The sequence below is a fragment of the Aristolochia californica genome, unplaced genomic scaffold (assembly GCF_029961685.1).
Source record: "Aristolochia californica isolate CCGP_79_NKW_82.1479 unplaced genomic scaffold, dmAriCali1.0.hap1 SCAF_12, whole genome shotgun sequence".
Classification (NCBI taxonomy): domain Eukaryota; kingdom Viridiplantae; phylum Streptophyta; class Magnoliopsida; order Piperales; family Aristolochiaceae; genus Aristolochia; species Aristolochia californica.
Window position 1 is genome coordinate 23,135,535 of NW_027181793.1, and position 16,206 is coordinate 23,151,740.

At 40.8% G+C, this 16,206-nt stretch overlaps 3 protein-coding genes across 3 annotated transcripts; 1 reads left to right on the plus strand and 2 right to left on the minus strand.

Moving 5' to 3' along the window:
- Window positions 1-438: 438 nt before the first annotated feature.
- Window positions 439-4,861, plus strand: LOC137946113 (ABC transporter F family member 4-like). The gene is made up of 2 exons (XM_068792296.1): window positions 439-2,620; window positions 4,546-4,861. Exon 1 carries the CDS (start codon window positions 462-464, stop codon window positions 2,598-2,600), a length of 2,139 nt encoding a protein of 712 aa, XP_068648397.1. The 5' UTR covers window positions 439-461; the 3' UTR covers window positions 2,601-2,620; window positions 4,546-4,861.
- A 414-nt stretch (window positions 4,862-5,275) lies between these two features.
- On the minus strand, window positions 5,276-6,850 carry LOC137946739 (amino acid transporter ANT1-like). Its single transcript, XM_068793049.1, has 3 exons — window positions 6,644-6,850; window positions 5,766-6,398; window positions 5,276-5,691 (listed from the first exon to the last, which is right to left on the minus strand). Exons 1-3 carry the CDS (start codon window positions 6,848-6,850, stop codon window positions 5,287-5,289), a joined length of 1,245 nt encoding a protein of 414 aa, XP_068649150.1. The 3' UTR covers window positions 5,276-5,286.
- Window positions 6,851-8,101: 1,251 nt separating this feature from the next.
- LOC137946125 (uncharacterized) lies at window positions 8,102-14,718 on the minus strand. The gene is made up of 21 exons (XM_068792321.1): window positions 14,308-14,718; window positions 13,699-13,831; window positions 13,375-13,511; window positions 13,153-13,198; window positions 12,850-13,062; window positions 12,258-12,758; window positions 12,023-12,157; window positions 11,700-11,915; window positions 11,520-11,609; window positions 11,077-11,324; window positions 10,911-10,999; window positions 10,279-10,319; window positions 10,107-10,140; window positions 9,883-10,005; window positions 9,587-9,801; window positions 9,396-9,491; window positions 9,187-9,299; window positions 8,832-8,967; window positions 8,611-8,715; window positions 8,276-8,531; window positions 8,102-8,178 (listed from the first exon to the last, which is right to left on the minus strand). Exons 1-20 carry the CDS (start codon window positions 14,580-14,582, stop codon window positions 8,328-8,330), a joined length of 3,150 nt encoding a protein of 1,049 aa, XP_068648422.1. The 5' UTR covers window positions 14,583-14,718; the 3' UTR covers window positions 8,102-8,178; window positions 8,276-8,327.
- Between the last annotated feature and the right edge of the window lie 1,488 nt (window positions 14,719-16,206).

The following is a 16,206-nucleotide window of genomic DNA, read 5'->3' on the forward strand; positions in this document are numbered from 1 at the left end:
AGCAACTCCCAAGGCTTAGGATTTACAACCATTTTATTTAATTGTTATTTGAAAATTCAAATGAGTTTGATTACAATTTATGTATCCAAATTCTAGAAGAAACTAATAATTTATTTATTCTCATAATTAAAAGTAATATTATCCTATAAAAATTGAATTGAAAGATATAGAAATTAAATATTATTATCCTAATTTATTTGTCTTAATTTTTAACGATAAAATTGAGATTAATGGTAAATCAAAATAAGAGAAAATTGAATTACTGGTGGTAGGCGGCTTGTTGCCCAGGGGCAGATAAATTTCCAATTTCAAGGAACCCAAAATCAGACCGCTGACCGGAATTTGAGACCTTTGGGAACTGGGTCGATTTTGCGTCTATGCCACACGCCGACCTACATCTACATGTATAAGGAAAGATTTGGGCCAGGACTAGAGCCAGTGGATTCTGTCCTTGCAACGTCATGGGCAAGAAGAAGGGAGACGATGCGACGGCCGCCGCTGCCAAATCGAGAGCCGCTGGCGGTGCCTCCACCAAGGAGAAGTTTTCCGTCTCCGCCATGCTCGCCAGCATGGATCAGAAGCCTGCGAAGTCTAAGCCCTCTTCCAAATCCAAATCCAAGCCCAAACCAAAAGCCGCTTCTTCCTACACAGACGGCATCGACCTACCTCCCTCGGACTCTGATGAAGACGGTATCAATACCTCAGAAGACCATTCCGAGCCTTCACAGCGAACTTCCCGCGCTCTGGTCGACCTTTCCGCCCCCGCCGCCGTCACCGACAAAGAACAGAAGAAGCGAGAGAAGAAGGATATGCTCGCCGCCCATGCGGCCGAAGTTACTCGCCGGGAAGCCCTCCGAGACGACCGCGATGCCTTCACCGTGGTAATCGGATCCAAAGCTTCCGTTCTGGATGGTCAGGATGATGCCGATGCCAACGTCAAGGACATCACCATCGATAACTTCTCCGTCTCCGCACGGGGGAAGGAGCTGCTTAAAAACGCCTCCGTCAAGATCTCGCACGGGAAGCGTTATGGTCTTGTTGGACCTAATGGCAAAGGTAAATCTACTCTTTTGAAACTCCTCGCTTGGCGTAGAATTCCCGTGCCCAAAAACATCGATGTGCTCTTGGTGGAACAAGAGGTTGTTGGTGACGAAAAAACCGCTTTGGAAGCGGTTGTTTCAGCTAACGAAGAGCTCGTCAAACTCCGACGTGAGGTCGCCCAACTCCAAAACTCTCCTGAAGAGGAAGAAGAAGATGAAGCGGGAGAAAAGTTGGCGGAGTTATACGAGACATTACAAATAATGGGATCTGATGCTGCTGAGGCACAGGCCTCCAAGATCCTTGCTGGATTGGGCTTTACGAAAGAGATGCAGGTTCGTCCCACGAAATCCTTTAGTGGGGGTTGGAGAATGAGAATTTCCTTGGCTAGGGCTCTATTTATGCAACCAACTCTACTCTTATTGGACGAGCCCACCAACCATCTTGATCTCCGGGCGGTTCTTTGGCTGGAGGAATACTTGTGCAGGTGGAAGAAGACACTTGTTGTAGTTTCACATGACCGAGATTTTCTCAACACTGTCTGCACTGAGATTATCCACCTTCACGATGAGAAGTTACATTTTTACAGGGGAAATTTTGATGATTTTGAGACGGGATACGAGCAGAAACGGAAAGAGATGAACAAAAAATTTGAGGTTTACGAGAAGCAGGTGAAGGCTGCAAAAAGGAGTGGCAGCCGGGTTCAGCAAGACAAAGTTAAAGATAGGGCTAAGTTTGTTGCAGCAAAGGAAGCGAGGGGCAAGGCGAAGGGGAAGGTGGATGTTGATGAGCCGCAACCAGAGGCCCCAAGGAGGTGGAGGGACTATAGCGTGGAATTCCACTTCCCGGAGCCCACTGAACTCACGCCGCCTCTTCTGCAGCTCATTGAAGTCAGTTTTAGTTACCCTAACAGGGAAGACTTCAGGCTATCCGATGTTGATGTGGGTATTGACATGGGAACTCGGGTTGCTATCGTGGGCCCAAATGGAGCGGGCAAGTCTACCTTGCTGAACCTACTTGCAGGTGATATACAGCCGAATGTGGGAGAGGTTAGACGGAGTCAAAAGTTGAGGATTGGACGCTACTCGCAACATTTTGTGGACCTTTTAACTATGGAAGAAACCCCTGTTCAGTATCTTCTTCGGCTTCATCCTGATCAAGAAGGACTAAGCAAGCAGGAGGCAGTTCGAGCTCGCCTTGGAAAATTTGGGCTTCCAAGCCATAATCACCTCACACCAATTGCCAAGTTATCGGGGGGTCAGAAATCACGAGTAGTATTTACCTCGATTTCCATGTCAAAGCCACATATTCTCTTACTGGATGAGCCGACAAACCATTTGGACATGCAGAGCATCGATGCCTTGGCAGAAGCATTGGAAGAGTTCACTGGTGGAGTTGTACTTGTTAGTCATGATTCAAGGCTAATATCTCGTGTTTGTGATGATGAAGAGAGGAGTGAGATCTGGGTAGTGGAGAATGGCATGGTGAGGACTTACCCAGGGTCTTTTGACGAATACAAGGAAGAATTGCAGAGGGAGATTAAAGCAGAGGTGGATGAATGAGTCAGCTACTTTGATAAGAGGTAGCTATTGTTCTGCTGAATAATAAAACATTTCTCGGTGTTATGTGATTTTAGTATTCTCCCTTATGTGCTTGAGAAATAATACCATTTGTGTACCATTCACATTCTTCTTTTTGCATAGTGTGATAAAATGGTGGTTTTTCTATTGAAGATGAAATTTGAGAGCCCTTTAAGTTGAAGGTGAAAATCTGTTCAAACTTTTTTTTTTTTAATGAAAAACAATTTTCTTCCCACTTACATCCTTTTAGTTTTGAGTCCTGCTTAGAATATTTAGAATGTAATTGGCAGTTATTGGTTGATTGAACACATTGTTCCTTTCTACATGCTTTAATCAGTCATCTACTTGCCACATTATATGCTCATGATTAATCTATGATTTAGGGCAATCTGATTGATCTTGTGCTTTCTCTTAAACAAACCCTTTGACTTACCTGGAGGTTGACCAATTGAGCGATATTATTCCCTCTCAAACTGTACTCTTCTTTGAGTGGTTAGAGTTAGTCATCATATATCATGTATGTGCTCTTTTCATGTGAGGGTTGTTATTTGTGAGGAGAGATGCGCATTCTTTCATGATTCTTTTTACTTTTTTAAAAAAAAATCTGACTGCAATCTTTTTTCGTAGTGATGGTTAGATTTATTAAAACTGAATGAGACAAAAAAAAAAAAAAATCTTTCACAAAAGAAGGGGGAACAAGAAAAGAGAGAAAAAAAAACACACAAAAACATAATGACCAAAAGCGCCATCTTCTGAAAGGGAGTCTGCAGAAGAGTTGGCATTAGGAAGTACGCTACCTTGTGATGTCATGAATTTAGTCTACTCTATCGCCATTTAACATTCCAAACAAGATATTAAACAAGGCCATAGGCAACTCTCTCTCCTTCTCCTCCTCTCTCTCCCATGGGTTTTTGAACCAGGCTTTAATGTCTCTTATTGATCTGGATAAGATATTGTTACTAATATTTTTCCTGTTGCTCCGATTGTTACTTTAAAATGAATATGCCGGTTATTCTTGTGAATTTGATACAATTTCAAATATGTCATCCTCTAAGAAAGGCTGGCTGGTTCATATCTGTGGTCCAATGTCTAAGATGAAATAACTTCAGCCTTTTGTATGGATAAATAATTTCAGTCCAGTGGTAATGCTTCATTAGGATGATCCTCCTATTCTTTTGTCATCTGGTCATCAACTTCCTTTGGCCATCCAGCATCCTGCTTTTTTTGTCCTTTTCTCTTGGCTAAGATGAATTCTCTTTTTATTCTCTGTTCCTCGTGTTCTCTTTCCAAATGAATGGTGCACCAAAGTAGATGCTGGAGAGTCATCTACCCTCTCCTAGACAAGTAGATCGTCTTCCACCATTTTTCTAATTTTGGATTAGGATTTCATTATGTACAAAGTTTACAGATTTTCCCTTTTCATTTTATTGTGCATGTCACCTTTTTCTCAAGGGTCTGACTCTTCTCTATCTTATGCTCGTTATGAGTGTTAAGTTACAGAGACAACATAACCATATTTTTCGAATTGTGATGTGGAGACAAAATAAATGTTCACATCATCTGTAGCCTTTCACCCTTCTGCAAGGATGCTATATTTACTTCATTGCAACTTCCATTTTTCGTTACAAGATGGCTTACTTGGAAATTGATGGTGCATTCGTTTTGTTTGTTGATTTTCCTTGGATTATTGTTTGATGGTTATTGTAGTTTTATTTCGTAGGCTGTGTACATTCCTGAATATATTACCAATAATTTTTACAGTCCTCGTTTGTACAAGAGGATGTAGTTTCTTCAGCATTTCTTTTTTCTCTCAAATCTTGCAATAATGGTGTCCTGGGAAAAGTTATAGCTTCAAAACTGAATAAGACTTCAGTTCTTTGCCCATTATATTTAGGGTTGACGTTTATATCGTTTTGCTGTTTTGCAGAGATCATAAGGATTTATTTGTTTGCATCTTGGGAGTGGCAAGGATTTTACACCTTCCGAAAAGACAGTCACGGTGTCCTGTTACTTGCAGAGAAATCTGTTCATGTTCAACTATTTTATTGAGCCCGTTGTTACATGAATCACATGGTTACACTAGGTGCTGCGGGATTGACCATAAAATACTTTTTGTAACGAGTACTGTACCCTTGAAACGAAATTTATTGCGGCCTTATCATCCTTCCCAGTTGGTATTGTGAAAATTTCACTTTCTCTAGTTTGGTAATAGAATTTTTATCCCAAAGTTGGTTTGCCTGTTACCATTTTGCAAGAATAGAGTCCGGCAATCCCTAAGTTCTTGCTCAGTTGCCTCAATTTAAGGAAACCATTGAAGCAGCAATCTCTTTTAACGGAGGCGACTCTCTTCAGTCAATACATCTCTGTATTAGTCATTTGGCCGCGCAGAACCAGTGGTCGTAGGTTCTGCAAATAATTTTTTATCAATTTGCAGCAAACGGCTTTATCTAATCGCTCATAACAAAACTGTAAGAAAATAAATAAACAATCTTCTGGTTTGCAAAGAAATGTGTACGGTACAGTTTATCCTCCATGAATCCAACATCAACGAGATGTTAACGATCATCCTAAATAATCTTCTCTACATTGCCCAACTCTTCCTTCTCTATTAAAAAGCTTTCGGCAAAAAAAAAAGAAACGAAAAAAATGATCTCCCTAAATTTGCAATTTATGATGCCATCCAATTGCGGGATACCGTGCTGTAAGTTCCATATCCGGCAAAAGCCAGCCCCAGCAGAACAATGGCCATGTCCAGCGCTCTTTGCCACGGTGGGGAAGAAGCACCGGCCAGCAAGAAGTGAAACGACGCCGGCAACACGAAAGCCAGGAGAGCGCAAACCGTGCTCCCGACCAGAGAGACGAAGGTGCCAAATGAAGGAACGAAGGAGGCGACGACAGCTAATGCCAAAACACAGATTACACGAGCTGTATTCAGAAAGAAGATTCGAGCGACCCGAGAGTTGGAACATAGTTTCTGGAAGAGGAAATTTCGTTCCAGTTTAGCTTCCACGATTTCATAGATGGGATGCATCATAATTGGGAAGGTGAATGTCAGCGCAACGCAGAGACCCACCTGCAGATGAGTAGAAATCATCATATTAGCCTTTTCAGAGTTTGCTCAGAAAAGGAAACAGAGACGAGGCAAACCTTGACTGCAACAGAAGACCAATTCTGGGGGAGATTGAGCGTGATGATATCCTTGGTCTCCTCTCCATAAGCCATGTAACCGAAAAACCCGAAACAGAGATAGATGGCAGTGATGAAAACAATCGCCGACAGAAGCACGCTCCTGAAGCGCCTCCTCTCCCTCATCGCAGCCTCCAGCGACAGAGTCAATCCAAAGCCCTCGAAACAGAAAACCGCCATCCCGGCAGCAAACGGCAGCTCGCCCAAGCTCGTCACGGCCGACGTCTTCTTAAAGCCGTCGAACAGCTGGAGATCTTCTTTGACGACGATCGCCATAGCCAGAACGTTGCATACGTCGGCGAAGGCGCTGAAGGGGGAGAGCGCGGAGAGGGAGCGAATGAAGGAGAGAGCAATCTCGACGGGAACGAGGAGGAAGATGAATGAGGAATAGCTCATTCCTGAGGGGCCGTGGAAGACGGAAAAGAGGTTTTGACCGATGAAGAGGAGATAAGCAACGGCGCCACCACACTGTGAGATTAGAATGAGGAGTTCGGTGAGGTAGCCGCCTGGCTTCCCCAATGCCTTGGCTCCCAAATCGCCGTATGTTTTCAACTCCGTTGATTCCTCTGTTGCCAATACGTCTCGAGTATGAACCTATTTCGGAAGTGGAGGATGAAAAGAAAAACAGATGATACGTAAATATTTACATGTAAGCAGAGAAATCATATATTTTCATTCTTTCTGTACAGAATTCTTCCGTTTTGTTTTTAATTTTTTGGTCTTCCGAAATTCATAATCTTGAAAGTTGGAATGAAAGCAAGAAAAAAGAAAAATCCATTACCACACAGTAACAAAATGTATAAGATTGTTTTTAGAAGATTGGATGAGAAGGAACTCACAAGTAGGATCATGCAGTAGCAACATGAGACGCCGGCGATGATGACTCCGATAGAGCCGGCAAGCCAGCCGGCAACCCTGAATGCGAAGGGAAGACCCAGTACGCCGGTACCGACGATAGAGACGATGATATTACCTAAGGTCTGAAGTGAAGACGACTTTCCATGTGACGAATGCAAGCACGAAAGAAGAGGCACTTCTTCCGCCATTGCAGCAGGATTTCTCCTCTCCCTCCTGGATTACTTCTTTTTCTTCTCCTGTGTTCTCGAAACTGTAGCTTCAGATCTTCAGGAGTGGATCACCAGACCCAGCAGGAATTTCGGAAGGAGAGAAGAGGAAAGATCCGTGCAGTGAGCAGGAGGACTCTTATCAAAGAGAGGCGTTGTTGAATCGAAACACGTTACCGCACACCTGGAAGCGAGCAGAAAAAAAAGTCCCACAAACAGTAGTGTGCCAGTACAGTTACTATAAAAGGAAATCGTGAGAGTCGGCTTCGGGAGGGAGAAGAAGACTCTTGGCTGTCGTGCGGTTGCTGTTTTGCATGAGTCTGTATCAAGGAAACCCAAATATTAAAGAAGAATGAAGCGAAACTGGGCAATAAAGAGCGCACAAAAGGTGTTCGTTCGGATTTTCAGGATATTAATTAATCGATTATAAAATAACCAAAAATAAAAAAATAAATTAAATTATAAATAAAAAATTGAGTTTTTAGTAATCTTATCATTAATGAGAATTTAATCTCTTCAAATTTAAAAAAAAAAAAAAAAAAATTATTGACCTTCCCCCTTTTCTCCCGAATAATGGGGGAAGTTTTTTTTTATCTTGTTCAGTTCCATTTCTTTATCTCCTTCTTCAATACCTTCCCCACTTTCCTCCGCTTCTGAAGGTAAAGATCAAAAGAGAGCAGAGAGGTGAAACAGATTAAAAAAAAAAAAAAAACAAATTCAGAGCATCTGAGCTTGCATGAAAACGGTAGGCGTCAATGGTTGATGGAGGAGCCGGGATCGGTATCTTTCTCTCCGTTGGCCCTTTTTCATTTTACAATCGACGACACTGGGCATTGCTAAGAAGACAGATTACGCCGGGAGCCCTGAAATATCCTACATCTCGTCGTCTTCCTCGCTTAATCTTTTCTGGAATTGCTTCGTTTCCGCTTAACTGTTGACGAAAATTCAGGGGAGCAACGCCAAACTCGGGGTGCAAGAAAAAGGCAAACGAGGAAACTCAAACCAAAAAAAACTATAATGTGTATTACATTGCTTGTGATTTAATGCTTAATCTGGGAGATAATGAGACTAAAAGGGAAATATGGGCACTCAAAACCATAGTTTTTATTACATTGCTTGTGATTTAATGCTTAATCTGGTGGGACATATTGGGACTAAAAGGGGCGGTACGAGAAAGCTCTACAAAAGACAAAATTATGAGACAGGCTCAAACAAAATCACGAAACAAGAATGAATAGCGAAGAATGGTTAATAAATAATAAATACTTGATATGAGTCTCCACATGGGGGAAAAATGGAGACGTAAAAACCTGGAAAAAGGAAACATTGATATCATTAGAATGAAACAGGTTCAAGTCATCAGACTAACAAAAATTGCAGATATTCTGATGAGGCGGCCATGCATACCTTTTTTAACACAACCGAATCAAACACCAAGACCAATAACAATACCAGCCTCTCAGCTTTTGCCACCAAGTGATGATGCCAAGGCATTAGCAAGGGCGGGTGAGAGACTACTCAATATTGGCTGCATTTGATGCCCATAGAGAGAAATCAAATGATGCAAAGCCATTCCTACTTGGGTTTTGACATCACCACTCTCTTCAGGAGAAGAAACTACTTCTGCGAAAAGGCGTACAAGTTCTGGAACATGGGACAGGATCTGTTTGGACAGAAGACAAAGACAAATATTAGGTTATGCTCTGCCTACATTGAGCTCGGGCACAACTATGTTTACGCACCTGAGGATTCGACTCTAATACTAGCTTACATACGCATCCATAGACAGCCATAGATTCTTCGTGATCTTCTTTTAAAGGCAAAACTTTCAGAAAAACAGGTAAAACCTACAAAACCAATACCGAGAATTTTGTGAGATAAAAAAAAATAAAAATCGAAAGACATCCAGACAATTGATATTGATAAATCTCATTTGAGAACCAATGTACGCAGAAAAAGGTACCTGGTTCAGAGGGATGGACTGAGGATTCACCATTATCATTCTTGCCACCGCTCCAGCTGCATTATCTCTGACAGCATCATCTGGTTCAGATTCCCCAAACAATGGGTATAGTCCACGAAGAACATCACCGTAGTATCTGTGAATTAGATGGAAGGAACAAATTCCGGCAATGTAATTGAAGAATGAAAGAATTAAGTTTTTTTAACTCTAATTTAATAATAAAGAAAAAAAAGGCAATACAGTTTTTGCAGTGAAACATCTAGTGTTGAAAAACTGTGCCAGGCAAAAAGCATATCTTATTGCACCTCAAATACGCATGGATCTGAAAAAAAATTTAAAAAAAATGATGGGATACTTTAAGGCCACTGAACCGCCGTTTTTGCATAGCTCCCCAACACAAAATGCAGCATTTCTCCTGTTAGCTGCCTCAGAAGAAGTTAATTCTTTCAGCACCAAGGGCATCACTTTCTGAAGCATGACAGAACTCCATATATCAGCCCATACATAACTTTAGAAGTGCAGAAAAAAGATGGGAAAGATCATATAAAAAATTTAACATCTCACATCAACATAAGCCTCAATTGCAGAGGCCATTCCTTGCGCAACTTCCGCAAGGCAAGCTACAACCATAGTCCGATCTTGAGGTGGGCGTGACGCTTTCTGCAAAACCACAAAAATTTAAGCCAAAAATCAGGAATGGCAATGAGATTCTAGAGTTTCAGAACCATTTAGCAAAAATTGACTAGAAAACCAACCGCAAATTTCATCAAAGGTTCAAAGAATTTTGCAAAAACGGGTTCAAAATGGGAACCCATAGACTTTGCAAAAGCAGGGAGCAGATCAGACACTGCATCCATAAGCAATTCATCATGCTCAGCATCATCCTCAGTTTCACTATCAGACTCGACTTGCTGACAGGCAGATTCTTCTCGTAGTAGAGCCAAAGTTGCATCAACAAGACGAGGCATATCTGCAAGCCAAATTAAATAAGTTACTGTAAATAACAGAGAGACGAAACAAAGCAAAAAAGAGTGAAGCAAAAACAACTTACAAGACTCAATATCCATGTATCCACAATCCTTGATGATATCTGCTGCATCAGTGCATGCCTGAGCAACTACTTCCTTGTCATCATCCCCGGTCATTGTCTTGATGTAAATATCCATCACAGTATCTGCAGAAACCGAAAGAACCTAATTAAATACTAGAACAATACAATAAACATAGGAACAGCATGTGAAACTGAATGAACAAACTATGAAATTTAGATCTTACCAAACACCTCTTTCTTTTTAGCTGGCACTCCTTCCTGCATACAAATAGTCCATCACATTAAGCACTCAAGAACTGGCTAAGGCAATTTAACCAGCAGAATATGACTTGTATACACATGATGCCATTTATTTAACACTAAAGAAAAAACCAGAAACATAGAATCCAGCCTCACATTGAGTCCTGAATTGATTGATAAAGTTGCTGTCAAGATATCTACATAAGGAAACAAAAGAGCATTGTCAATAGAAGATAGGGATCAACAGGCTGACAATATCACCAACATTACCTGACATCTGAACCTACTGTTCTAAGACATTAACTAGATAACTTCCAAGATCTATTTGCACAAAATTATCTCCAGTAAGTGAAAACAAAGAAAGAGAAGAAAGAAACTTTAGAGCATACTTGATCTGTAAGTGCCAAGAAAGAGAACTTGAATTTTATATCCTAATAATCAGAAGCAAGGTAATTAAATTATGCAGTGATCATTAAGAATGGATATATAATAACCATTATTTCTCTCAAATGAAGAATGGCAACTATTGATTTGAACTAGTCCCGTTTAAGGCGCTTTCAATGTACAATAGATCAGTAATAGCGTTTATAAGGATTTAGGAAATTAGAGGTGAACTGGTTACAGGATAAAGTTACAGTTAGAGCTGAACAGAATCTATGGATATCAAAGTAGAAGTAGGGGCAGCTGCAATAGAATAAATCAGTAAGTTTACTTGCAACAAGAACTATAACACAAGAATCTCCAAACTGAAGAAGTAAGGTAGGGCAAATAAGTAATCAGATACTCACGTTTCAAGCCAATAATAGCCTGAAGCCGAACATCTTCATGAAAATACCCAGCATGCTTTACGAGAATCTTCATGGACTCTTCCAAATAGCTTGTAAGAGTCAATAGAACATTTTTTTAACAATGTCATATTGAACTAGAGAGAGAGAGAGAGAGGAGAAAGGATACGGTGCATAAGAACTTTTAGTGTGCAGCGCAAACTGCCCAATAGCCTGAGTTGCTGCTGCCTTTTCATCCAAAACCCCTGTCCTCACACTAATATTGCGCACTCGAGGTTCATCGTGGACTTCATCATCAGAAGAAACACCTCCAAACCCATTCACATTATCTTCACCATCAGATTCATCAATGTCCACAGCAGAACCATCATCAAGATTGCATGAAGAAAATGCCAGAGGAACAACATGAGGGAGGTACTGTTTTCCAAATAGCCACAATAATCAGAAAGGATGTCAATATTTTAGGTGGATATTATTGTAGATGAAGAACTTGACTGAGACTCCATCTGTAGAAAGGAAAATTCCTCCAAACCCCAAGGCTTGAGTCAGAGGCTTATTCCTTGCCTAACTAGGAAAAATCTACACAGATTCATTCATGAATGGATTATATACCTGAGTAAAACTCTCTCCCATAATTTCAGCAATATTGCTGAAGAATCCATGGGTGTATTCCCTAAGTTCACTGAAGTCTAGTGCAAATCCCTTCAAAAGGTAAATGACAAATGGAAGAAATCAGTTGCATTTTTTTATGATCTTGAGAAGAAATGTGGAAAATCTTCCCAAACAGATTACCGATATTGCGGCTTCAATGAAAGGAGGTAAAATCGGTTCCATCCGCATCCTGCCAACAGACATTGCTACAATTCCAACCAACTCAGTAGCCCTTGCTCGTGAACAGAGGTCCTCGTCATTTGTAAGCACCATAAAGACTTTCATCAGTTCTAGAACTTTTTCCGCATAAGGAACAAATGCTTGTTCGGCAGCAGCTGCTACTGAACCCATTGCAGACTGCAATAACATCACCATTACAATAAACATAAATTAGAAAAATGTTCCTCCAGATATAAGAGAGAGAGAGAGAGAGAGAGAGAGAGAGAGATAGAGGGATGAAACACCATGCAGGTCTCCTGGAGATTGCGAGGGCTACTTTGGATTGCTGAGAGTAATTTTCCCATCAATGGGTCCAGATATGGAAGAATTTCCTCACCCATGTTCTCACAAAATGCTGCCAAGGCATAATACGATTTTTCCTGCACAAACAAGACATGTGAAATAAAAAAACATAAACTAGTTTAATTTTTTTGAAAAGGAAATACTAACTTCAATATAAACAGGAATTCATAGCTTTACCTTTACTTCCTCAGATGCATCATCAAGGGCAATCAAAATACAAGGTAGAACTTTTTCATATTGAGATACTATCTCTGGTTGTAAGTACTCCGCAAATTGACCTAGAGCAAATGACGCAGCTCCCCTTACCATTTGTTCGTGGTCTTTCAAAGCTGCCAAGGCCATGTGGAGGACTGGTTCCAACTTTTCTTTCATCAGCTCGAAACAACCTTCAGAAATCACACCCAAAGCTGTGATGGAAGCCTCCCGATATTTGGGATTTATGTTACGAATATTCATCGAAGCAAATTCAAGTATAGGTGGGAATACATGCTTGGGAATATTAACAGCTGCCGTATCAATAACTTCTGCAGCAGATCGATCAATTGCTAGATCATCATCTTCATCTCCATGGGTTTCAACAAGTAATAGGCACATAACTTGTAAGATAGGCAAGACCAACTCATGCCTCTTAAGAGATATAGGCTTGTACTTTGCAAGCCAAGATATTATCTGAATAGCCTGATGTCACAAAGAACAAAGTAGAAGCTCAACATATGTCAATGAAGAGAACGAATAATAAGTCACAATGAAGAATGGACAGCTGTTCCACCTGATGACGCGTATTTATTTCCAAATCCTTACAAGAAGAGACTTCAAGAGAGAAATGCATGATAGACTTTATTGATTCCCCCAGAAGTGGTGCAGGAGATTCAATTAGCTCATCAAATATTTCAAAAGCAATTGTTGCAACATCCTCCTCCCCATTTGCAAGACATTGTCGTGATACATTCAAAATACTGGGAACAAACTCTCGAAATTTAACCTAAATAAAGACCAAAAAATTGAGAACTAAGAAGCAGTTAAGAACAACAACATTAGTAGCACAACAACATTAAATTTGAGGTTAACTCACCACATCAGCTCCATCATTAACAAATTCTAGAAAAGACCCCACCGCCCTGACACAAAAAAAGAGGTTCTTCTTTAGTCAAAGAAATTCCAAGCAATGAAGCTATACTAATCTAGCACACATAAAAACAGAAGAAAGAAAAAGGAGGATTGATCCCTCCATCCCCCATCTCTCTAAATAGTGTCAGAGAAGATTCAACATCTAAGAACAAGAATTGATGCCTACTTGAGGGCAGCAACACGGACACGGGTGCTAGTCTCATCTTGCAGGCATTTGAGCAGAAGAGCATGAAGATCTGCAAAATGCCGTTGAAATGTATTTCCAATGGTTTCTGTTAAGGAACTGAAAAGGATCAACGCCACCTAATATAGGCCAAAAGGCTTGATCAGTCCAGTTGTCCAGTCATTTGAGGCTTTCCCACTTAATGAAATATCAAAGCGCAGAACTAAAGAAATCACTGAGCTTACAAGGAATAGTCCTAAAAAAAAAAAATCTTCACCAACGTGACACTATAGTCTTCCTATTTCACATTTGGGAACGCACACTCACCTCCCTGTGGTCTTCTTGGCCACTCTGGCTGCATTGAAACAGAAAGGGCAACAAATCAGGCCAATCACCAGCAGGAACAGCATACTTGGCAATGATACTCACAACATTTGCACTTGCTCGGCGCACAGGGGGGCTGCAAAAAGGACAACAAAACAAGTTAAGACCAGTTTCCATATCGGAAACACGTTTATGTGAGCAGAATGAAGAAAGGAAAAACAGAAACCCCATTCTCAGAAAGCAGACACATCTATTTAATAATAAATCTTACAGTCACATCAGATGTTCGTACAAAATGTCAAAAAAATTAGCTTTGTTTTAATAATGGCAGCATTATATCAACACTCGTAATGCAACGATCACTTCATAACTACTTCGCAGTCGATGCAGAAAACTTTAGACTTCTTAAAGAAGTCATACTATGAATAAACGAGTAGAGAATGTGCTCAATTAGAAGTAACATAAAAGGGAGACAACACGAACAGGAGAGATGAAACGATCGATCACAACAACTGATAACATGTTGATCATTCTGAAATTCTAAACGCGCGCGCGCGTATACACTCACACACACAAAGAAAAAGAGAAAAAAAAAAAAAAAAGTAGTAAAACCTGTGTTCAAGGGTGATGCTCTCGATGAGAGCGGCCTTGACAGACTGCCGCTGTTGCGGGGAGAGCTTGGCCCAATGGCCAGTAATCTTCTTGCGGAGGAGGACGGCGGCGAGCTGGCGAACATTGGGGGTTTTGGCGGTGCGGAGATGATGGACGAGGGCGGGAATGACCTGGGGATCCTTAGCGAGGCGCTTAATCTGCTCCTCGGCCTGACGCCGGGCATCGTTGTCCGGCATGAGGAACTGAATCAAGAGCAGCTCCAGCGACTGAGCCATTATTCTCCGCTGCTCCGGTCTCGTTGTGGTCTCGATGTAAATGCTCGGCGCCGCTCCCGGGAAGAGTGATGAAGAGAGAGAAAACCCTACAAGTGTCTACGACGTGAACGCAGACCGCAGTCCCACAAAAGCAGGGTTTTTTTTCCCAACCCAAAACACCCGGACCGACCCGACCGTCACTCAACCACCGTAAATCTAATAGATAATAAAAAGAATCAAGAAAGAGTTCATAGATTATTATTTTCCTCGTTTGGGACACTAACAGTGGAAATTGTTTTCCACACTAATACCCATTTTGAAAATGAGGATCATGTAAATGTATTAGATGAAGATGAAGATGAAAAAAATTTCTTTCCTCTCACTAGAGTAGGCATCAACTTAATTTACCCACATAAGAGTCTCTTCCATTTTCTCTGTCGTTTTTCATGGAGATTCGAACAAGAAGAAAAAATAAAAAGCTTTTTCCTTTTCTTTTCTCTCCGTTTTCTGTGTTCCAAACACAGCTTTAGGTTTCATATGCATATCATGATGGGTGCTATTATGTTGATATAATACAATAGCGTGCACTAATCCCATAAAGATCAAGTTTTTTTTTAAAAAAAGGAGGAAATAGGGTATTTGAGAGCCAATATCATCTTCCATCCCCTTGAAGCTTCACTACACTTGTTTTACATAATTCCCATGCTGTACAAGCACCCCAAAATGAGAATCTCAAAGGAGCACACAGGCCAAAGACAAATTCCACACAAATTGCCTCTAGTGAGTCTTGTCCAAGTACCAAGTGAAAGAGACAAGTTAAGACTACACCAAACATGGTTTGAAAACTGTTCAAGGACTTGAAACAGGGCAAGCAAAAGTACAGAAGGGGTATATATGCAGCTGAACAAATAGTTGATACAAGGATTCAATGATCATGATTGACAGTTGAGAACACTAGAGAGAGAGAGAGTCGACCCAGTTTGAGGAAAACAGGTAGGAGACCAAATGCCCCTTGAGAGTAATCCGAACTGTAACCTTGAAGGCCTTTTCTCTTTCTGAGTATCACATAAACAAAGAGTGCAGATTCAGTTTTCCTTCCAAACTTTTCCCCCTACTCATACTAGGTCTAGTTACAAATGCAGCTTGGTGGCATTTGACCATTAGGGCTTTTTGAGTGAGGAAAAACTCTAAGAGAGTAAAATGAGGCAGTTGACAAAAGAAAACATACTCAAAAGAAAGCTTATGCCACTTGAAACATTTTATGAACTCAAGAAGGGAGCTGAACATTGAGAAGGTTGAAGATCAGAGGAAGCAAATGCATTGGCATGGATGACAAAATATCATGGGTTCTTCTTAGGAAGATGAGAAGTTGCACTCTGTTATGACAGTAACAGCACTGAGGTAGAAGAAGATACATCTGCTTCAGACATCATTAAGCACATACTTCTACAGAGAATTTTTCTATTTGCTTAAACGAGTTTGCAATGTAATACATGTCCTAAGGAAGCATATTAGCTAAGAGTAAGATCATAGTACCGCAATAGAAGAAGATTACAGGCAAGCTTACTGCTAAAAACTTTATAGTAGACAATTAGTTTAGAAAAAAGAAGAAAATCAAAAGGACTAAAAGCTGAAGCAGATGTAT

Excerpts from the sequence above, each read along its gene's own strand:
- LOC137946113 (XM_068792296.1), top strand. The coding sequence starts at position 462 with ATGGGCAAGAAGAAGGGAGACGATGCGACGGCCGCCGCTGCCAAATCG.
- LOC137946739 (XM_068793049.1), bottom strand. The coding sequence starts at position 6,850 with ATGGCGGAAGAAGTGCCTCTTCTTTCGTGCTTGCATTCGTCACATGGA. Across the intron at positions 6,399-6,643 it reads GCTACTGCATGATCCTACTT|GTTCATACTCGAGACGTATT; the intron begins GTGAGTTCCTTC and ends CTTCCGAAATAG. Across the intron at positions 5,692-5,765 it reads GGTCTTCTGTTGCAGTCAAG|GTGGGTCTCTGCGTTGCGCT; the intron begins GTTTGCCTCGTC and ends ACTCATCTGCAG.
- LOC137946125 (XM_068792321.1), bottom strand. The coding sequence starts at position 14,582 with ATGGCTCAGTCGCTGGAGCTGCTCTTGATTCAGTTCCTCATGCCGGAC. Across the intron at positions 11,325-11,519 it reads TGGGAGAGAGTTTTACTCAG|TACCTCCCTCATGTTGTTCC; the intron begins GTATATAATCCA and ends TTTGGAAAACAG. Across the intron at positions 8,532-8,610 it reads TATTAGAGTCGAATCCTCAG|ATCCTGTCCCATGTTCCAGA; the intron begins GTGCGTAAACAT and ends CTGTCCAAACAG.